Source organism: Mustela nigripes, chromosome 8 (assembly GCF_022355385.1).
Source record: "Mustela nigripes isolate SB6536 chromosome 8, MUSNIG.SB6536, whole genome shotgun sequence".
Taxonomy (NCBI): domain Eukaryota; kingdom Metazoa; phylum Chordata; class Mammalia; order Carnivora; family Mustelidae; genus Mustela; species Mustela nigripes.
Genome location: NC_081564.1, coordinates 22,829,449 through 22,852,564, shown reverse-complemented (window position 1 = coordinate 22,852,564; position 23,116 = coordinate 22,829,449). Strand labels below are relative to the sequence as shown.

Sequence of the window (23,116 nt, the reverse complement as noted above, 5' to 3'; positions counted from 1 at the left end):
CAGACTCTTAAGGACTGAGCCACCCAGGCACGCCAGGACGGGCATTTTTTTTTTTTTCAAGATTTAATTTATTTATTTGACAGAGAGAGAGATCACAAGCAGGCAGAGAGTCAGGCGTGGGGCGGGGAGCAGGCTCCCCAACAAGCAGAGAGCCCTATGTGGGGCTCGATCCCAGGACCCTGAGATCATGACCTGAGCCGAAGGCAGTGGCTTAATCCACTGAGCCACCGCCCCCCCCCCCTTTTTTAAGACAGGACGGGCATTTTAAGTTGTAAGCAAACAAGCAAAACTTCTGTAAAAGTTGTAAACTTTAAATCTGGTTGAAGTAACAAGTAAAGTTTATAGTCAGTTCGGTGTGGCTTTAATTCCCTTTGCAAGAAAACCCCAGGTTCCATGTCCCCTGCTCTGGCAAATTGGCCCATAATTCAGAACCATAATAACAAGGAGTATCTGGTAAAAATTTTACACCCAAGTTACAACTCCAACAAAGTAACAAAAGATGAATATTGAAACTCAGCAGAGATGTCAAAGTATAGAGTTGGAAGCCTGTGAGGAGACTAGAGGGAGATATGAAAGCAAGTAAAGAAATAACCAATAAACACATGAAGTTCAAGTGGGATGTCTAGGAACAAGCCTTAGTATAATTGTAGTAATTCTGGGGATCATTGGATTTCTGCCTTTGCTGTTCAGAGTAATCTGAAGTGCTCAAAACTCTCCGTTGGAATGAATTTCTAATTTAATAATTAATTTAATAAGTCCCACACACCAGGCCCTGAGCGCTACTCAGCCTTCCATATTCCCCAGGCAAGTCTGCCCACAGGGTTATGGTCTGGGACAGAGGTGAGGCTCTGACATGTCCCCGATCACCATTTGCTCCTCTACTTCCTCCCCTACGTCCACCACGAATTTATGCAACAATCTCCTGACAAGTTTCCTGTTCTGAGTATCTTCTGTCTAGGTCATTCCTCACCCCTGGGCCATGGTTCTCTTCCTGACACTAGGGGAATCACATCGGTTTCTCCTTCTAAAACTTTCAAAGGTCCCCCACGAATTGCCTGAAGTGCCCAGCCTGGCCTGAAGTGCCTTCCTGACCTGACCTCAATCTTTTTGAGGCCCCTGCCTTTACAGCCACTCTCTCCTCTCTTACCTCTATGAGTTTCTTGAAGTGGTCAGCTCTATCTAGAATATTCTTCTCCCATTCCCACCTAGAGGCCCAGCTCAAAGACCATCTCCTCTGGGGGACATCCCAGGACAGGACACCCCTTAGTGCAGTGTTCTTGCTTATACCTTTACTAAAACACTCTATCTTCAGGGTGACAGGGCAGGTAGTAGTTAAAGATCCAGGCCTTCGATATAGACAAATGAGGGTTCAAACCCTAGTTCTGGGTCTTACCAGCCTCTTAGTTGCTGCACATGCAAATGAGCACACTGGTACAATGGTGAACACAGCAAATATTGCCTGTGCCTTCATGGGGTTGACAGTTAAGGGGATGAGTCAAATAGTTGAGCCAATCAATGTCTAATGAGAACAATACTCTGGAATACAGAAACAGGGTTCTTTTTGAGCATTTAACTGCGGAATCAGAGGAATTGCAGCACTAACAAGACAATGCAGAAGGAGGTGAGGTAAGATGGTCAAGATGACGAGAATAGCATGTGCAAAGGCCCTGTGGTAGGATAGAATGTCGCTCTCGCCAGCAAGAACGACACGGAGACACGCGTGGAGGCAAACTTCTTTAATGGCTTCTTTTTATGTTCTTCCCCCTCTGGCGCAGCACAGCACGCAGCTCCCGCCGCCCCGCTCGGGCGCCGCCGCCACCTCCAGGGCCGCGCGCCGCCCCTCGGCGCCCGCCACCGCTGCCGCTGCCCAACCGGAACTGCGCCGCCGCCATGGTCCGGGCTGAGGCCCCCTCAGGCCGGCGGGCGCGGCGCGGCCTGGCTCCCGGCGGGCCCGCCCCTCTACAAGTACATTCAAGCATATATACACTGGCAGCTTAGTCCGCCTAGCCAATCACCGCAGTGCTCATGCACCTCCCGCGTGAGTGGACCTAAATGAACAGCCAATCATATTCAGTCCCTTACAGCTCTTATAGTAGGCCTCCTGTACTGGCTCCTGACAATAGAACATCAAGGGGAGAGAGATCGCTCTGTACACTCCCTGCCTGATGTTCTGTGGCTTGGTAAAGGCAGACCTCCTGGCTTTTGTAGAGAAAGAAAGATAGAAATTCACTTGTGGCCCCAGACCCCTAACCTATGTTTTTTTCCTAGTCCTAGGTCTTCAGAGTAGTTGGTCAGGCTCCCACTGTTCACCTCTCTCTCTCTTTCTCAGGCCCTTGCACCACCTCCCACCCTAGAGTTAAAGAGCAGAGGGGATGTGGACATGCCACCCTGAGGTCACCCTGAGATGGTGGTGGGAGCCAACAAACCTTCCCCCAGCTGCCCTAAATCCTAATCTTCACCTCCCAGGCAGGCTCAGGCATGAGGCCACACCCACCCCGGGCATCTGTGTCAGGGAGACACTCCCTCCCAACCCCTGCACCAGGGGTAACCTATGCCCCATTCTACATATTTGGAGGGACATCCAGTAGCATTTGTTGGGCTGAGACGTCTGCAGGATAGGACTGAATTAGCCATGAGGTGGGGCAGAGCTGGCAGGGGCTTCCGCAAAGACTGATCCCACTCCAACAGTGGAGATGCCGTTTGTTCACCCCCCACAGAACTTCCTTCAGTTGGCAGGCTATACTACAGGCTTGAATTAGGACCACAAGCAGGCCACCTATGGCCACCGACAGATGCCTGGAGTTTCCAGAGCACCCAGAAGGTGGGAGGGAGAGACAGTGAGCGCAGTGAGTGGGCAGAAGATGTGAGATTAAGGTTATACACCATCACGACACCATCCCTGTAGTTTAGCTTCTCAGCCCATGGCTCGGGGGACCGAGAGAATGAGCTAGCTTGGGAAGGTTGGGGGGTAGATAGACCCATCATGGAAGAGGGGCATCTTCTGTCCCCGCAAAGCCTCAGCATCCAGATGCTTAGACTGAAAGTCCTCCATGCCCAGCCAGTGGCTGACGTTCGAGGAGGCGGCCTCACCCTACAGTTTCAGAGGAAAGACATCAGTGCTGTGTCAGCATGACAGGACCTGAGGGTAACCTGGATGCAGGGAACTTGTCAGGTAGAAGGACACAGCACGGTGGTGAGTGCCTGGACCCATACCAGCCTATCTGGGTTCCGATCCTGGCTTTGTTGCATGCTGGCTCTCAGACCTCAGAGGCTCCTTGAACTCCAGTTTCCTGGTTCCTAATTGGGATAATAATCATGCCAATGTCAGAATGCACCAGGAGGACTAAGTGAATGAACCCTGCATTGTCAAAGAAGGCAACTGCTAACCACTTACAGTAGTTTTCTGGGATTGCCATAACAAAGTACCCCAAACCAAGTAGCTTACACAATAAAATGTATTCTCTCCCAGTTCTGGAGACGAAAAGTCCAAGATCCAAGTGTCAGCTGGCTTGGTGCTTCCCATGGGAGGAAAATCTGTTCCCTGTCTCTCCTCTGGCTTCTGACAGGTTCCCGACAATCTTTGGCATTTCTTTGCTTGTGAGAGCATCACCTCCATCTCTGTCCTCACAGGGTACTCTCCCTGTGGGCATGTCTGTATCTGAATGTCCCCTCTTCATAAGGACACCAGTCACTTTGGAATAGGGGCCCACCATTCTCTTGTAAGACTTCACCCGAATTAATTACATCTGCAATGACCGTATTTCCAAGCAAGGTCACCTTCTGAGATACTGGGGATTAGGGATTCAACATATGAATTTGGGAGGGGACACAATCCAACCCAAAATATGACATGTGGCTTATTGAGCATTTGAAATGTGGCTAGTTGGAATTGAAATGAAAGACTGCATACTGAACTGAAATGCTAAATACACACTGGGTTTCAAAGACTTAGTACAGGGGTGTTTAGGTGGCTTAGTTGGTTGAATATCTGCCTTTGGCTCAGGTCATGATCCCAGGGTCCTGGGATCGAGTTCTGCATTGGGATCCCTGCTCTGAGGGGAGTCTGCTTCTCCCTCTGCCTGGCACTCTCCCTGCCTGTGCTCTCTCTCTCTGACAAATAAATAAAATCTTTAAAACACACACACACACACAAAGATTTAGTACAAAAAAAGAATGCAATATATCTCACTATTAATTTTTAATGAGATAATTAATTTATCTCATTTATTAATCATATCGATTTTGTTTCAAGATGATAATATTTTGAACACCCTGGTTAAATAAAGCATAATTAAAATTAGATTTTTAAAAACGTGGGTGCTAGAGAATTTAGAGTTACCTATGTGGCTTCCATTGTTTATCTCTTGGACGTAGAAACTAATACTTACAAAGCCCTTAGGACAGGGCCTGGCCCATGGAAAATACTGGCAAGCCCTTGATAAACAAAGCCTTCTCTTAGGAGGTGACTCCTTACTTGTGGCATTTTAAAAATACAACTTTTCCCACTTCTCAGAGCTGCATGTAAACTAACTCTTCTTCTATTGTCTGGATTTCATTTTATAATCTGGAAGCATATGGCATATATAATATGGTCTTGACTTTTCCAAATTGTTTCGTGGTATTTTTTTACATGTGGTTATAAACTCTTCATCAACCACATTAAGCACTGTGGCTTCCTAAAAAATTGTTTCTGTTGGGCTGGCAGGAAGGGCTACTAAAGATGGCGAAAGTTCCCGCCACAAGACCTGAGCTCGGACGGAGAACAAAGGCCCACGCAGGAATCTGAGACCCCCGCCCCGGGCTCCTGTGGACCAATGGGATCCCGATGAGCAGGCGGGATATCCAAATAAGGGAAACTTGCCAGAAGACCCCTGAGCTTTCCCCAAGACCCCTTAAAAGCCCCCTCCTCCCTGCCTTGGGCGCGACTTCCGCCACTAACCTCGCCCGAGGGTGCCCACCTCCTCCCCGAGCAACTTTCCTGGCTCCCCTTCTCCTGAGCCCTGAAACTTCACTGGAGAGCGTTTTTAATAAATCTTGCCTTGCACCCACTTTGCCTGGTGTTGTGTTTATTTTGTCGGAAAACCTTAGTTTCCAATTTTCCTATTAACAGTGCACACCTCAATTTTAAGCTGAAAATCCTTTCTGGTAGTTAGGATTAAAAAAGAGAGATTTAGGAGCACCTGGGTGGCTCAGTGGGTTAAAGCCTCTGCCTTCGGCTCAGGTCATGATCCCGAGGTCCTCGGATGGAGCCCCACATCAGGCTCTCTGCTCCGAGCCTGCTTCCTCCTGTTTCTCTGCCTGCCTCTCTGCCTACTTGTGATCTCTGTCAAATAAATAAATAAAATCTTAAAAAAAAAATAGAGAGAGAGATATTTCTTTATTTTAGAGAGAGAGTGTTGGGGCGGGGCGGGGCGGTGCTCAGAGAAGGAGGAAGAGGCAGAGGGAGAGTCCCAAGGAGTTTCTGAGCTATGCGGAAGCCCAACTCGGGGCTCCATCTTGTGACTCTGAGATCATGACCTGAGCTGAAACCAAGAGCCAGTCGCTTAACGGCCTGAGCCACCCAGGCACCCCTGTTAGTTAGCAATTTTACTGGACAAAGTGATAAAATATTGAAGGATCCTAATGCACTTTGTCAGGTAGTTTCCGAGAAAAGGTGAACCACTTTCCAGTCCAGCCGCAATGTATAAATGTCTCCATTTCACCAACTTCTACCTTTATCATAGTATTATTTTAAAAGTTGCGTGTGAAAAAAAAAAAAAACCAAACAGTTGTGGGTGTATGTGCATTTGTGTGTGAGCCTTATTTGGTTTGCTCTGTTTCTATTTTGTTGCTGATTTGGCTGAGGTGGGGGCGGGGGGGTTGGAGTATCTTATTGATTGTATCCCCATTTCTATGATGACCTGGAGGGTTAGCATTTATCCACTAGATCATTTCCCCTGTGCATTTTCCCTTCTGATAATTAGTGTTTTGAGTCCTTTGTCCATTTCTTAGCGCCTTAGTATTTTCCTTATTAGTTTACATGCATTCTTTATAAAGATATGGATTTTGCACATTATTTTTTACAAATTCTCATTAGCAACTGCTGACTTAATTGTGTGTCTTGCTTAACAGATTTTTGTATTTTTATGTAGTCAAATCAATTTATTGTCCCCTTTGTGATTTCTGTCACTGCTTTCAAGCAAAGGCATGCCCTTCCAGAGACATGGTGTCTGTTTCACTTTCTTTTAGCTTTTTACCCTTTCTTTTTTGAAAGATTTTACTTATTTATTTGACACAGAGAGAGAGAAAGAGAGATCACAAGTAGGCAGAGAGAGGGGGAAGCAGGACCCTGAGACCATGACCTGAGATGAAGGCACAGGCTTAACCCACTGAGCCACCCAGGAGCCCCATACACTTTTTCTTAAATTAAGATTTTAAATCCCTCTAGAACAGTGCTGTCCAAATCTTTTTTGTTTGTTTGTTTTAAGATTTTATTTATTTACTTGAGAGTGAGCCAGAGAGCAGGAGTGGTGGGGAGGGTCAGAGGGAGAGGGAGAAGCAGGCTCCCTACTGAGCAGGGATCCTGATGTGGCACTTGATCCCATGATCCTGGGATCATGACCTGAGCCGAAGGCAGTCGCTTAACAGACTAAGCCATCCAGGCACTCCAAAATCTTAAAAAATAAATAAATAAAATCAAATAATTCTAAAGTATATATTAAAAAAAAGAAACAGATGAAATTAATTTGAATAGTTTTTATGAATTTATTTATTTATCCCAATATATCTTATTTATCCCAATATATAAAAAAATTCCCACATGTAATCAATATAAGAATTATATTTAATTATATATATAATAATATATAATATGTATAATATATAATGTTATATGTAATATATTTATATATGAATTATATTTAATTAATTAATGAAGTATTTCATTTGGGGGGTATCACGTCTTCGAAATTTGGCATGTAAGAGCCCATCTCTGTTTGCGCTAGTGACAACCTGCAGTCCTAATACTTAACAGCCACAAGTGGCTCGTGGCCACCAGATTGGTCCACACAGGTCTGGAATTTGGTTCAACCCAGAGGGAGGGGCAGAGGGGGAAGTGTTCTGATGGTCTGACCTATCTCCCCCTGCACCTTCACCTTCCACCTGCTCCTCTTGACAATTCCTGCCCCGCCAACCTGTGTTTTTCTCACCTTTCTCAGTGACCTCTACCTGGTTCCTGGATGCCATGTTGGCCACCTGTGTCAGTCACCCACCACCCGTGGCCTCTTGACTCCACCCAGGGCTTCCAGCAACTATAGCCACCTGCCTTCTGGCTACAGAACCTACCCAGGGGCTCACCAGGGGGCCATCCCAGAATTTCCACCTCTGCAGCTCCCTGCTCTGGAGAAAGTATCAATAATAATAGTAATTATAAAACAGTATTCCTAACATTACATACTGACTGGATGTGGACTAATCCAGACTAATCCGTGGCAGATCTTCTTACCTAATCCTCCTGACCGTCTTGGGACTAGAACCTTTTTGCCGGTAAAGGCTCCCATCAGTCAGTGAACACAGAAGGGCGGGGGGGGGGGGCGCGGTGTGCACGGCACAGCCTACAGTCAAGGCCAGGGGAGGGAGGTTGGGGTCCCATGGGCCGAAACTCCTGAGGATCACCTAGAGGGTTGAGACGGGTTTATGAAAAGTTCCTCCATTTTGCTGGGAAAGAGGATCTAGGTGTGTTCCCCACAACTTGCCCACATCTCCTTTATGACCCCCTCCCGTCACCTGCCACGCAGGAACCTGTAGGATTCCCTGATGAGGATGCTTGGAGATAGCAGCGTCTGCTGCCTTCCCCTCGAGTGAGCGTTCCGGGACCCCTCGGGGGCGGGTCACCTCCCTGCGCGCTGTAGGGTGCGTCCTAGCCACCGCCAGTAAAACACCCGGAGCCGAAGCGAGAAAGCAGCGGGGCGGGGCAGGGCTGGCGCTCTCCCGTTGGGGCGGGGCCAACATCTGCTCGCCCAACGAAACCAGGCAGCTGCAGCGAGGCCAGGCGGCGGGCCGGCAGACTCCTGGCACACCTGCGCCCCTCGACCCCTGAGCTCGCCGGGCACCATGAGCGGCCGAGTCGGGGACCTGAGCCCTCAGCAGCAGGAGGCGCTGGCCAGGGTGAGGGGGCTTCACGGGTGGGAGGCTTGGGGAGGAAGGAGCTGCTGGACGCTGCCCACCCCGGGTGGAGCCCCCATTGTTTAGATGGAAAAGGGACCCTTCAGGGCATCTTTGGGTCCAGCTCACCCTGCCCCTGGGCACAGTGGCTGAGGCAGACATATACGGGACACAGGACTTGAGCACTTCTCCAGGCTACACTGGGGCTGAATCCAGCTTTCCACTCCTGACCACAGAGTCTTGGCCCTTGTCCCCTGGTTGTGGGAGTAGGGTGGTGCTGCCATCCCTCTAGGCAGACTTGGGCAGACAGACCAGCAGGTCTCCTGCTCTGATTGTGACATTTGTTTGTTTGGCTTCTCTTTGTGGTTTTCAGACTCCTGGGGCCCAAGCCTTCTCCCTGTTGTCAGTGTTTCTGTTAAAGGGGAATGGAGGGGGTTTGGAGACACTCCTTCCGGCCGCAGCTGAGAGTGTCACGCCCTGGGGAAAGGAAAGCATATTCTGGTCTCAGGGGTCACAGCATTAATTTGATTTGGAGATGGCTGGGCCTGCAAACTGTGACTTCAGGTTAGGGGAGGGAGGTGACGGCCCTGGCTCACACTTTGGGCCCATGAAGGGCAGGCTTCAGGCTTGTGGAGAATGGTTTCTTTTGCGGCTCCTACCCTGGGAAGGGTCCTCCAGGAGGAGTGAGGACCCCTGATGAAGGAGGGGGACCCTGGATCAATTCTTAGTGAAGGAGAGAAGGGTCCAGGTGAAGAGTGGGGGGTCCTGGATGAATTCCCAGGTAAAGGAGGACTTTCCAGGAGCAATGGGTCCTTAAGCTGAAGGAGGAGTCCCCAGGCGAAGGAGGAGAGGAAGTCCCCTGTTTAGCCCTCTCTCTACCCACTGGCAAAGGCCTCAGGGGAGCCCTGGATGCTAGGCTCATGGGAGGGACTGGACACCTGGCCGACACCCCTGTTGGGGGTGAACTATGACGGAAATGCTTGTGGGTCAAAAATCCTTAAACAATGTAAAAAGAGATTATTATGATTTTGTTTCCATTATTTAGAAGAAATGAATGCTAGTTGTTTTAAAAATTAGGGAGAAAAAAGAAAGTAGGAAAAAGAAATCACCCATGGTCCCAGAGGTCTAGACAACCACTCCTAGGAGCATTTCCTTCTAGGTTTTTCCGAAACCTGGTTTCGCCACCTGTGGTCACGCTGCCAGAGGCTGCCTTTTCCATAAGGCATCATTGTTAAGATAGTTTTTCCTTTGGGGCACCTGGGTGGCTCAGTGGGTTAAAGTCTCTGCCTTCGGCTTGGGTCATGGTCTCAGAGTCCTGGGATTGAGCCCCATGTCGGGCTCTCTGCTTGGTGGGGAGCCTGCTTCCTTCTCTCTCTCTGCCTGCCTGTCTGCCAATTTATGATCTTTGTCTGTCAAATAAATAAATAAAATCTTTAAAAAAAACAAAAACAAAAACTGTGAGATAATAAATATTTAAAAAAAAAAAAAGATAGTTTTTCCTTCAAGTTACTCCAGGCCCTTCCCAGTACCTGCTTGTGGCTTTGGTTTTTTTTGTTTGTTTTTTAAGTTTTTTAATTTATTTGAGACACAGCGAGAGAGGGAACACAAGCAGGAGGAGTGGGAGAGGGAGAACCCAACTCCCCGCTGAGCAAGGAGCCTGATATGGGGCTGGATCCCAGGACCCTGAGCCAAAGGCAGATGCTTAATGCCTGAGCCACCCAGGCACCCTGTGGCTTTCTGTTTTACTTGATGTGCGTTCCAAGGATGGGGTGGCTTTGAGACTGGAAGATGTGGACTCCTCATGGCCTTGAAGCTTCCTTACTCTGTCCCCCCTCCAACACCCCAGTCTCCGTTCCCTCCTCCAAGAAGCAGTGATGTGATGTGACTTTTTCTCCTCCTGCCTCAGGGTACATCCTGGCATTCAAAGGAGGGACTCTGGTAACCTGGAGGGACTGAGGGGTGCAGAGTTATTGTTATGTCCTCACTCTCCCTAAAAAACTTCCTCAGGAGCCCAGAGGCTGCACCTGATCTGTGTGCCTTGTGGGGACTGGGGACTCGGGGTGGTGATGAGAGCTGGTGCTCTTGCTCACGTTACTTGTTAACACTGGAGATGTTTCATCTTATTTGTTTTTCATCATGTGACCAATACATGAACACTTTCTTGTTTTTTTTAATTTTTAAAATTTGTTTAAAAAGATTTTATTTATTTATTTGACAGAGAAAGAGATCACAAATAGGCAGAGAGGCAGGCAGAGAGGCAGGCAGAGAGAGAGGGGGGAAGCAGGCTCACCGCGGAGCAGAGAGCCCCATGTAGGGCTCGATTCCACGACCCTGGGATCATGACCTGAGCCAAAGGCAGGTGTTCAACCGACCCAGCCACCCAGGCGCCCCCAAACATACTTATTTTAAACATGATCCATAAAGCTAAAGGAGGTTTGGTGGACGGCGGTCAAGATAGCTTCCTATGGTTTTGCTAGCATTGGCTTCTAATCCTAAAGTTCCATTCACAGGTTCGCCTGCAAAGCCACCCCTCCAGGGCTTGCCTTCAGCTCCCTTAGTTCCCGTGAAAGTGAAGCCTCTTCTCTGTCCCAGACCTGAGCCCCAGTCCCATACCCAGACTTTAAAACATTTAAAAAAAAAGATTTTATGTATTTATTTGACAGAGATCACAAGTAAGCAGAGAGGCAGGCAGAGAGAGAGGAAGGGAAGCAGGCTCCCTGCCGAGCAGAGCCTGACACAGGACTCGATCCCAGGACCCTGAGATCATGACCCAAGCCGAAGGCAGCGGTATAACTCACTGAGCCACCCAGGCGCCCCCCTACCCAGACTTTAAACTCTGCCCGTAGGCAGAGGCTCCCGTCAGCAGGTTAGTCCCTCTCTTTCCCCAGCCTCAATAGCACTTGATGAGGCATCCCCCGCTTCTCTTGCAGCTAGCTCCTCCCTGCTGACCTTTGCCTGGGGCTGTTTCCACAAAGACTCCACTACCCAGAGCTCTGGGCAATCCACGTTTTGCAGAATGCCCACATTTTTCTGGTACCGGCTACAAGCCAGGACTGCCGCTAAGTGCTTTGCCTGTACACACTCCTACGATTGGCACAAGTTCATCTTTATCCCACTTCACAGATCAAGAAACTGAGGCTCAGAATGGTTAAGTAACTTGCTTCCAGATCTAGACCCTCAAGGTACAGTATCAAGGGCAAGGTTCCTAAATTCTTCTCGTTTGCCTACATCCGATTCACTAGGGATCTTTGTCAAAATAGAAAAAGCAGGACCCCACCTCAGTCCTGTAGAATGAGGATCTTAGGGAGAAAGAGAACCCCCAGAATTTGAGAAGGACCCAACTCTTCCTGCCATGGTGGGCTGAGGAGTGCTCCATTCCCACGTGGCAGTCAGCAGCTGCCACTAACTGTGTGGTCCCCACCCTGCAGAGTCCCTGGGTAGGACTGATTAACAGACTGAGTTCAGGAAGGGTTGTGGTGGGGTTGGGAGCCCAGGGGTCACGGGAGCCCCTTTGACCATTATATCTCCCTCCTCAGTTCCGGGACAACCTCCAGGACCTGCTGCCCACCCTGCCCAATGCTGATGAGTACTTTTTCCTGCGCTGGCTCCGAGGTGAGGCTGGCAGGACCCGGGGTGGGGGTGGGCAAAGGGGAGAGAGGGAAGAAGGGGTTCAGGAAAGCAGGTGCAACTTTGGGAGACAGTGCTACCAAGTGGGAAACGTAGGCTCTGGAATCATCCTGCTTTGGGTAGAACCTGAGTTCCCCTCCAAATTGGTATGGCACAAAAACTCCATTGAGCCTCAGTTTCTTAATCTGTAAATGGGATGGGAACACCTCCCCAAGGATTGCTGTGAGCACTAAATGGGAGAGTGTAGCACCTGGCACTGGGTGGGCATATGGTTGAGGTGAGGTTAGAGTTCACACCTGGGAGGTTCTCAGGATGACGGTCCCGGCCAGGCCTGGAGTCAGATAGTCCCAAATATACTCTTCAGGACTTGCCTGCAGGTCTATCTGCAGATCCTTGAAGAGAGCGCAGTGTCTTTCCCTGAGGGAACTTGGCCCAGCAAACACTTCAGGAAGTGCGATTAAAAGTAGAGAAGGAGTTTCTTCCAGGAATTGCCACAGGAGTGTAAAATTAGAGAAACAGAAACCTAGGGGGAGAATTCATTTCAATTCAACACACCCCTATAGAATGGATTCTGAACTTGAACCAGGATTCTGAACTTGAACCAGAAGGTTGAAATCAGGCCGGAAAGTACACACACAGTGAGATGATGATGCCAGCCTTGGAATTGGGCAAACCTGTGATTGAATCCCAACTCCGCTGTGCTGGCAGTGTGACTCAGCAATCACTCATTGTCTCTCGGCCTCACTTTTCTCTTCTGAGTAATGGGTATAATATTGGTCTCCCATCTTCCAGATGCTGTGAGTCAGACATTAGGTCATGGGCAAGCACAGCACCAACACTGAGGAAGCCCTCCCTTCTGTTCTGTTTGTTCTATTTGATTCTATTTTTTAATTATTTTAATTAATTATTATTTTCTACAAACTATTTTTTAGAATGGCTTTAGGTTTACAGAGCAGTGTGAAGGTAATACAGGAAGTCCCCACACACACTGCACCCAGTTTCCCCTATCATGAACGTTTTCGTTCCTATGGTACGTCTGTTACAATTCATGAACCAACACTGATGCATTATTATTAACTAAAATCCCTACTTTGTTAAGGTCACCTTAGTTCCTTTGTTCCAGGAGCATATCCAGGATGCCATGTTACATTTAGTTGTCATCTCCCTAGGCTCTCTTGGCTGTGGCAGGTTTTATTCTGGGTTTTTTTTTTGTGTGTGTGTGTTTTATTAAAGATTATTTATTTATTTATTTATTTGTCAGATAGAGAGAGAGAGAGCGCGTGCGCAAGCAGGGGGAACAGCAGGCAGAGGGAGGAGCAGGCTTCTCGCTGAGCAAGAAGCCCATATGGGGCTCCATCCCAGGACCCTGGGATCATGACCTGAGCTGAAGGCAGTTGCTTAACCAACTGAGCCACCCAGGTGTCCCTTCCATTGTGCTTTTTTTTTTTTTAAGATTTTTATTTATTTATTTGACAGACAGAGATCACAAGTAGGCAGAGAGGCAGAGAGGCAGAGAAAGAGGGAAGCAGGCTTCCTGCTGAGCAGAAAGCCCAATGCGGGGCTCAATCCCAGAACCCTGGGACCATGATCCAAGCCGAAGGCAGAGGCTTAATCCACTGAGCCACCCAGGTGCCCCCCATTACACTTTTAACATGTCATGTCCATGTCATTCTCCTGGGCTAAAGAAGGAGTGAGGACAGTAGATTTCTTTCTTTTTTTTTTTTTTAAGATTTTATTTATTTATTTGACAGAGAGAGAGAGAGAGAGAGAGAGCACAAGCAGGGGGAAAGGCTGAGGGAGAAGGAGAAGCAGGCTCCCCGCAGAGCAGAGGAAGCCCCATATGGGACTCAATCCCAGGACTCTGGGACCATGACCTGAGCCAAAGGCAGTGGCTTAACCAGCTGAGCCACTCAGGTGCCCCAGGACAGTAGATTTCTTGAAGCCCCATAAGACCTCTCTCCTCCTCTGGAGTCTTTCTGGATTTAAAAACCAACTTTTCCAGTCCCTGGTGCGTCATTGAGAAAGGAGTGAAATCACAGACCCTGTAGGCTGCTGGGTCATGGCAAAGGGGAAGGATCTAAGGTTGGGAGAGAGGAGACGGGGTATCCTGATGCCTCCCACTTTCTGCTGAGGCAGACCAGCTGACATAGCCCCATCCCCTTCAACTTCACCTCTGTAGCTGCCCTCCCTGCCTTACTAGCTCAACACCTGGGCAGCAGGAAGGGTGATCTCTGGGGCTGAACTTGGAGTCTTTTGGCTCAGGCCAGATGCAGAAGGGCTCACCGTGACCTTCCTTCAAGTCCCTTCACGTTTTGTTTTGTTTCCATCCTATGACTGCGTATCTCTGCCACTCAGATGCCAGCTCCGTGATGGCAGGGTCCGTGCCTGCCCCATACTTCCAGCCTGGCACGTAGTAGGTGCTACTAAAAAAGCTATGAGTGCCCATCAATAATGCCCAAACCACTTCCTGTAGAACAAGAAACCGCCCTAGTCCTCAATAGGAAATCTCCTATACACCAGAGTTATTTCTTTTAGAAGCCAATAAAAGAACATTATAGACAGTTATGCACAAACAAATTTGAAAATCTCAATAAAATCTGTGCATTCCTTTAGAATACACATATAAGGCCAAAATCCAGCAAGAAGAAGATAGAAACCTCCAAGACCAGTAAATATTAAAGACATATAAATGGTACTAAAAAGCTTCCTTCCTTCCAAAACCCAGACCCCAGTGGCTTTACAGATGAATTTTCCCAAAGTTTTAAGATTAGCTGATACCTGGTTTTACAAATTGTTGGAGCTACTTTAAAATATATATTAAAAAGTGAAAGTTACTTTATGAAGCTTGGGTTAATTTGATTCCAAAATTAGGTCAGGACAATAAAAGAAAATTCTAGGCTTGTTACACTTGTTAATGTAGGTGTAAGGAAGCCTAAGGGAAACATTACATAAAAGAATACAATAAGGTATTTAAATTACACAGCATGATCAGTGGGAGTTTATCTTAGGTGCAGGAAGAATTCAATATCAGGCAATCTATCAAAGTCATTGAACACATTTATAGAATTAAAAATGAGAAAGTGGGGCGCCTGGGTGGCTCAGTGGGTTAAAGCCTCTGCCTTCGGCTCAGGTCATGATCCCAGGGTCCTGGGATCGAGCCCCGCATCGGGCTCTCTGCTCAGCAGGGAGCCTGCTTCCTCCTCTCTCTCTCTCTGCCTGCCTCTCTGCCTACTTGTGATCTCTGTCAAATAAACAAATAAAATCTTTAAAAAAAAAAATGAGAAAGTATGTGGCTATCTCAATGCAGGAAAAGCATTTGAAAAGGCTCATCTCCTATTTCTAAGATAAAAACAAAATAAAAATTTCTTAGCAAACTAGAAATCAAAAGAAATTTCCTTGGCTTGGCTTATTAACATTTATGCAGCAAACACCTTACAATACTTGTTGCCAGTTAAGAAGTTTTAGATGCATTTTCTTTAAAGTCAGGAACAAGGAAAGGATGATGTCAAGCAGCATCATAGTTTAAACAGAACTAGAGATCCTTGCCAACATTATAAGGAAAGAAAAAAGTAATCTAGTCTATAAAGACTAGAAAGGAAGAGTTAAATTTCTTTTCCAAGTTTAGAACATTCATTTCTAAAATAAAGCATCACATTTTTTTTTTTAAACATTCTTTTTTTTTTTTAAGATTTTATTTATTTATTTGACAGAGAGAAATCACAAGTAGATGGAGAGGCAGGCAGAGAGAGAGGAAGGGAAGCAGGCTCCCTGCTGAGCAGAGAGCCCGATGCGGGACTCGATCCCAGGACCCTGAGATCATGACCTGAGCCGAAGGCAGCGGCTTAACCCACTGAGCCACCCAGGTGCCCAAGCATCACATTTTTAATTAAAGTAAACTTATATCTTCAAAATAAGTAACCACAATAATAGTTAATAATTTACTAAGAAGTCCTTGGGAACCAAAAGATATTATTCCTGTTTAACAGATTAAGAAACTAAGACTTAGAGAAGGTAGGTGAATTGCTCAAAGTTGCACAACAACTAAAAGGACAAAACTAAAATTCAAACCCAAGTCTGTTTGACTCCAAAGCCTATGCTCCTCACTACCCCTAACACCAAGGGGGTTTGTGTGACTACAGGGACATCAAATACTACAGGCCAGATCAGCCTCTGGGCTGAAAAGTTTACAAAGGCTTGGATACTGAAATCAAGGACTTCCAAAGTCTTCTAGAGAATTAAGGATCCTTGCTTTTTAAAAACGTCCGGGGGTGCCTGGGTGGCTTAGTTAGTTGTTTGAGAGGTCAACTCTTGACTTCAGCCTAGGTCACAATCGGGGTTTTGAGATAGCGGGGAGTCTGCTTGAGAGTCTCTCTCTCCCTTGCCTCCCCCTCCCCCGCTCCCTCTCTTTCCCTCTCTCTCTTTCTCTCTCCAAAATAAATAAATAAATATATTTTTAAAAAACAAAATGGTAAAAATATGTCCAGACCCCCCAATATATTCTGGTATGTCATGGAAAGCTCAGGCTCCGTGTTTCCTCCTGAGTTTTCAAAGAACTGTGAGTTCTAGACCCAGCCTCAAGCCTTCTCTTACCTTGGCTCTTTTTGCAGCTCGGAACTTTGACCTGCAGAAATCTGAGGACATGCTCCGGAAGGTGAGGCCCCATTCTCATGAGTCTCCTGCCTCCCACACAGTGGACCCCATGGATCAGTAACAAAGAGAGTAGGAACCCATGCCCTGTCCTGTTCTTGCATGTTTCCTCCCTTCCTCCTTGGATCCCTTTCTACATCAGACCTGGATCCCCCAAGCCCTCTTCCTGGCATTGCCATCTCCAGTTCTAGGTCAGTAGAGCCTGGGGTCTTGGGGTCTATAGGCAGAGGGACCTCGCCTAATACCCACAACTGCCTTCAAGGCCTTTGTGGTAGGCAATCTTCAGGTCCTTCCATTTCTCCACAGCACATGGAGTTCAGAAAGCAACAGGACCTGGACAACATCCTTTCGTGGAAGCCCTCAGAGGTAAGCCTCATGCAGCATCCCCTCCAAGACCATCAGATACCCCTCATACCCCTTCCCCAACATCCAGCCTTCTGATGGCTGATAGGCTGGTTTGAGTCAGGACCTCACACCAACTCCAAACCCCGTGCCTAGGTGATCCAACTGTACGACTCTGGTGGTCTGAGTGGCTATGACTACGAAGGCTGCCCCGTGTGGTTCGACATCATTGGGACCCTTGACCCCAAAGGTCTTCTCCTGTCAGCCTCCAAGCAGGAGCTTATCCGGAAGCGCATCAGGGTCTGTGAGCTGCTTTTGCGGGAGTGTGAGCTGCAGAGTCAGAAGGTAAGTGACTGGGTCCAGGATGGGAAGCACGTGGAGGGCCTGATCTGTCTAATGGGAGGCACCAAGACCAGGTAGGAAAGGCATGCTGCCTCTGCATCTCCCCAGGCCTCAGCACTCTGGGCTTTGGTGGGACATGGCTTCCCTCGCAGTCACCCATCTGTGAGTATCTAACATGTGTGTGGCACTCGCTGCTGGCGCGTGCCAAGGATCACCAAAGCCCCTTCCCCGCTGACCTTGGATGAGAGGCTGACCTTGAGTGCAGTGAACACTCTGGCTTTGTTCCCTGAGAACCCTGGGAACAGTGGATGGTCAGCTTTGCTTATGGAAAAGATGTGCCTGGTTGGAAACTATGTAACTATAACATGATGGAGGAGCTATTGCTGTGGGCTAGTGGCTCTTGAGACTTGGCACATTGTCGTGGGGCCCTAGAAGCTAATATGGAATTGCTACCAAAAAAAAAAAAAATTGAGTCCTATGGGGCATAAGGCTTCCAAGTCAGGAGGACCCACACCAGTCTGTACAGATCTTCTCTTTGCCCTGACTGTACTTCCTGGTCCATACCCTTCAGAACGAATCTATTGCCAAGTGTGGTCTGTTGGCTTTGTGAGTCTAAGTGTCTCCATGAGCCTAAGAGGACCCTGGGTGGGGGAGCTCTTGTGTTACTTCGGGATGACCTGCCTGATGGCGAGGACAGGACCTGTGTCTCCAGTGTCTGTCACGGTGCTGGACACCAAGGAGCCCTTGGCACAGAGATCTGTGACATTAATCGGACAAAAGCATGTGTCGGGCACTGGGCTCTTTGGGAGTTAGCTCACTGAATTGTCCTAGAAATTCTTTCAGAACCTGGAATTATTCCCACTTTCCAGAAGGAGAAAATAAGGCTCAGAATGGTTAAAAACCCACCCAAGGCTACAGAACCTGCCAGCAGTGTAGCTCTGGTTTGACACACCTTGGGACTACAGACGCTGGCTGACCTGGCATATGTTGTACAGGGAGATGCCCGATGGACAACAAATGAGGTCTTTAATTCTACTGTTAACTAATTCCGGGCATTCGTGTTGAGCAAACAGTGTGATAAGGAATCACTGTGCCAGGGCTCAGAATGCAGCATTTTCTTAGGCCCTAGGTGGGCTCAATCTGTTTGAAAAACCCTGTGGGCAGTTGCAGGCAGGGGTAGCAGGAAGGTAGAAGCTGTACAGGGTCTCCCTGGCCGGGACCTTCTGGCCAGAGTTGTCTGACTTATATCTCTGTGTTGTCCCATGTAGTTGGGCAGGAAGATTGAGACAGTGCTGATGGTGTTTGACATGGAGGGGCTCAGCCTGAAACACCTGTGGAAACCAGCTGTCGAGGTCTACCAGCAGGTGAGGTAGGCAGCTGGCTCCAGGACAATAGGGAGCTGCTGTCCACACCAGCTTCCAGTCCATGGAGGAGGGATTACCCCACACACACACCGCTGGGGCCCCCAGAGCTGCCAGTGAAGCTGGCCTGGGGTCCCCCACTTCCAAGGACAAAGAGGAGCATGAGTATTACAGGGGATGGTGGGTGGCCAGGGGGTGGCGGTGGCAGGGTCTCCTGTCTCAACAGCATTAAAGGCCACCAAATCCAGGTATAGAATGTGTTGAAGCATGACCTTGACCAGACTTGTCTTGCCACAGTTTTTTGCCATCCTGGAAGCAAATTATCCTGAGACGATAAAGAATTTAATTGTCATTCGTGGTGAGTCCATGATGGGGATGACCCCTGGGGGAGGAGAAGGGAAAGGGGGGATCAGTGGGTAAATCACCCAGTTTAGGGTTTCTCAAACCATCCTTTGTGAAGATCAGGAGTTTTTTGTTTGTTTCTTTTTGTTTGTTTTTTTGTCAGTCCTTCATAGACTGATACTTTCCGAGTATACAGAATCTGCTCTGATAGGTTGCAGCAAATGTCAAATAAGTTATAAGTTTCTAAATGTAAATGGGTGTTTTCTTTACTTTATTTTTCTCAGTGTGGAATGGTAACAGATTGTTCAAGGACCACACTGGCTGGGAGATATGTTTGGAGTGGGAATGGTCCCTGTCTGTGACGGTTGTACAGTGAGGGGCCCACCATGTGTGCTCTGGGGTCAAATGATCTGCTTTCCAATTTGACTAGCTCTGTGATTGTGAGCAAGTCTACTTAACTTTACTAAGCCTCAGTTTTCCCAGTCTGTAAAATAGGGATGCAATGACAACATCCCGTAAGACAGCCATGAGGTTAAATGAGACAGTCTGTGGAGGAGCAGCCCACAGAAAGTGTCCAGTCAGTGTGAGCAATTCAGGTGGGACGTGAGGTCAAATGCAGATGCTCCATCTACTTACACCCAAGAAAATTCCGAGGCAACTTGGAAAACCTGTGAGTGTGGACAGGAAGAGGCACTATTGGAAAATCTACATTACTGACACCCTACAACTGGGTGGGGGAGGCAACCCTTTACTGAGAGCCAGGCACTCTGTCATGTGTTATGCATACATAGTTTAATTTATCTCCATTTTATAGTTAACAGCACTAAGACTCAGAGAGGGTGAGTAACTAGCTGACGGTCACACAGCAGGGAGTAGTAGAATCTAGATCAACCCAACTCGTATCCAGCCTAGGGCCCTGGCCGTGACTATACCTCTGGTCCTCTCTAGACAGCTTCCCAAGGGAGTTTCATGTGTTTCAGCCCCCAAGCTGTTCCCGGTGGCCTTCAACTTGGTCAAATTTTTCATGAGTGAGGAAACGCAAAGGAAGATAGTGATTCTGGGAGGTGAGTGACTTGGTCTCCTGGCTGTGCCCATCTCTGCCTGGGCAAACAGAGATCAATGTGAAAGGTCCCATTTCTCCCTGCCTCATCCTCTTTAATCAGGCACTGACTTTGGCCTGAACTCACACCTACACTGAAGCACACTCTTATGAAGCTTTGGGTCCTGGATTCCAGCCTGGGTGGCCACATGAAGCATTTGGGTGCTTTCAGGAGTAGGGGCTCAGGGGAGTGAGCTAAGGGAACGTCAGCTTTCCTCCCTAGGTGTGGCTTCTCTGCCCTCTGTTGAGCCTCCCTGAGCCCCCCATTGTCCCCTACTCCCCACCACCACCTTGCTCCCCCTCAGGCAACTGGAAGCAGGAGCTGCCAAAGTTCATCAGCCCCGACCAGCTGCCCGTGGAGTTTGGGGGGACCATGACTGACCCTGATGGAAACCCCAAGTGCCTGACCAAGGTACAGGGTGCTCAGAGGATGGGGATTGAGGGTTTATGACCACGGTGTAGTGCTTTCTCACCAGCCTTCACCCACAGATCAAATATGGGGGTGATGTGCCCAAGAGCTACTACCTGCGTAACCAGGTGAAGACACAATATGAGCACACGGTGACAGTGGCCAGAGGCTCCTTCATGCAGGTGGAGAACGAAATCCTGTTCCCAGGCTGTGTGCTCAGGTAGGGATGGTGGCCACGTCACCCCTGGGCACAGCTGGGAGGGGCCTGGAGCCCAGGCAGGTGGTCATCTGTGGGGCCCTGTCCCCTGCAGGTGGCAGTTCGCATCAGAAGGGGCAGACATTGGCTTTGGGGTTTTCCTGAAGACCAAGATGAGTGAACAGAAGCAGGCAGGGGACATGGTGGAGGTGTTGCCCATCCAACGCTGCAAAGCCCATGTGGTCCCTGAGGACGGGAGCCTCACCTGCCTCAAGGCTGGCGTCTGTAAGAGCTGTAGGATTCACTGGAGTCGCCTTCCTCCTTATGGCCGAGAAATGAGCGCTTCTTGTCCAGGCTGTCCTGCTTGCCCTCTTTTTCCTGCCCTCGGGGAGGGGGAGGGAGTCTCTGCAAGTTACTAGATCCTATAACGGCTGGGGGAATTGGCTCCAGGATGTTAGGTCTGGTGAGTAGCCCCTGGGTATGGGTAACAGGGCAGAGAGGCATTTTAGAGAGTGGGATTCACAGCCTGAAGCCCCAGACTCAGCTCCTGGGAGCCCCTTACACAGCACTCAACAGGCTGAGAGACAGGTAGGTAAATAGATGTGGGCTACCCTCTAGGGGTCCCTGGCTGCCCAGGGGCATAGGCAGGTCCTTGTGGGAATTCCAAAGAGAGGATTCCTCCATGTGCTTATCCTTCATTCTCAGGCCATCCAAGATAGATGCAATTAGGTCCGTCTCTCCAGAAGCCGCACTCCCTAGGGACAGCACTGACCTGACTCTCTTGGGAACAGTGCTACGAGAAGGGAAACCCAGGGTTGAGGAGCATGAGGTTTACTAATGCTCTGGTTAACATGTATCTAGTTCACCTTTGTGGAGAGAGAGAATCAGAAGGGTGGAAACCCAGAAATTTAGATGACTTATCACATCCCAGAGTTCCCTTTGCACCTTGGCATTGAAGGGAATGACTTCTTTGAGAGACACGATGGGAAAGCGGCTTGTGGAGCTCAGCCCTTTCCCCTGGGGAGAGCAGGGCTCCTCTCTCGGTTGGAGCATCAAGATAAGGGAATCCTGGTCCTTCTCTTCCTTGCTCTGTACTCATCGGGAAGTCCTCTCTACCTCTGTAGCTTCAGCTTCCTCATCCTGAAAATGGGGATGATAGTATTCCATGGGGCTGGTTTGAGGGTTTGGAAAGCCGGGAGCGCCAATGAAACTCCTGACACATAGAAGGGGCTGCCGGATGCCGGTGGTTATTCCTCTCCTTAGCCTAAGGCAATGGCTTGGGCAGTGGGCGCTGGGAGCGGGGCAGTGGCCAACCCTCCGGCACCACCTGCAGTCCTGGGCCCATTGCCAAGGGCACTACGCATGCAAATATGTCAGGTTGGCTTTGCGGGATGACTTCTCCACTCTTGCAGATATCCTGCGCTTTGACAACACCTATAGCCTGATGCACGCCAAGAAGGTCAGCTACACCGTGGAGGTGCTGCTCCCAGACAAGGCCTCCGAGGAGAAGCTTCAGGGTCTCTAGGCGAGGAGACCATCCCCAGCGCAGTGAAGACCCTGGCTGCCTCTGTGCCTGGGCTTTTCAACCCCGTAGCTCTCCCTCCCTGTGCCCTGCCCTCCCAGGCACAGAGGCAGAGCAGGAAGGGGACACCCAGTCCGTCAGCCACACTGAGGATTCAGACAGGCTCCTGATCCCCTGTTTTTGGAGACCAAGGACACTTGTCCCGGGACTCACCAACACCTAGCAATCTGGCCTGGGAGCATGTGCCTGTGCCCCGGGCCATACAGGGAGAGCAAAGCATCAAGTCTGAAAGAGCAAGGATGCCCCCGTCTCTGTGCCTGGGACTCGGTGGATGGGGATAGGGGCAGCTGGAGGTGGCCTGGTGAAAGGATGGAGCCAGCTAAGTGATAAAGTGGAAGTGGAGGGTCTTGGTTGTGGGAGGGCACCAAGGCCCTTTAGACTTGCCCTCCTGCCTTTGGAGGGAATATCAGGAATGGAGCATGAGGCCCAGCAGGGATAATCATGGCCAGGACAAGCCATGCTCGGTCACCCAGAGCTAGATGGGTGAAGACTAAGTCTATCAGAATTCTCAGTGACCCTGGCCTCCCTCTCACCACCTGCCATGATCCAGCTGATATTCAGCTTGGGTTCTTTTTGGCTCTGAGGAAGGACCAGAACCATAGCAGAGCTGGAGGGCCATGGAACATGCTGGAATAAAGTAGAATGTGCTGAGTTAGAGCTGCCAGTCCCCAACGTGCTTATCCTTGACTCTCATTTGCTTCTTGGAGAACCATCAAGTTTTCTTCCATCTTTGTGTCTCACTAGAGGGACAGCTAAGGGTTGTCTGTCAACAGCCCACTATCCCACCCCAAATGTGACTCTGTAGCTGGCTGGTGATGGCTGGTGATGCCTCCCACATCCCACAGTCAGGATCATCGTGTGCTTGAATGAACGCCCAGAATGAACCAGCACAGTCGCTGAGTGGTCAGATGTCCCTGTTATAGGGGTCCTTGGTGCAAAGGATTAGCATCGTGGCTGCCAAGATATTTACCAGAGGCAGGAAGCCTCTGCTAACACCAACATCCAGGTGCTCTGCAAACAAGAAGCC

The 23,116-nt window shown here is 49.0% G+C and overlaps 1 protein-coding gene across 1 annotated transcript; it reads left to right on the top strand.

The window, feature by feature from the left end:
• The first annotated feature begins 7,974 nt into the window (after nucleotides 1-7,974).
• LOC132023331 (SEC14-like protein 4) lies at nucleotides 7,975-22,746 on the top strand. The gene is made up of 12 exons (XM_059408825.1): nucleotides 7,975-8,145; nucleotides 11,679-11,754; nucleotides 16,377-16,420; nucleotides 16,723-16,782; nucleotides 16,915-17,103; nucleotides 18,369-18,464; nucleotides 18,759-18,819; nucleotides 19,784-19,867; nucleotides 20,208-20,314; nucleotides 20,392-20,531; nucleotides 20,623-20,792; nucleotides 21,920-22,746. Exons 1-12 carry the CDS (start codon nucleotides 8,092-8,094, stop codon nucleotides 22,030-22,032), a joined length of 1,194 nt encoding a protein of 397 aa, XP_059264808.1. The 5' UTR covers nucleotides 7,975-8,091; the 3' UTR covers nucleotides 22,033-22,746.
• Nucleotides 22,747-23,116: the final 370 nt, after the last annotated feature.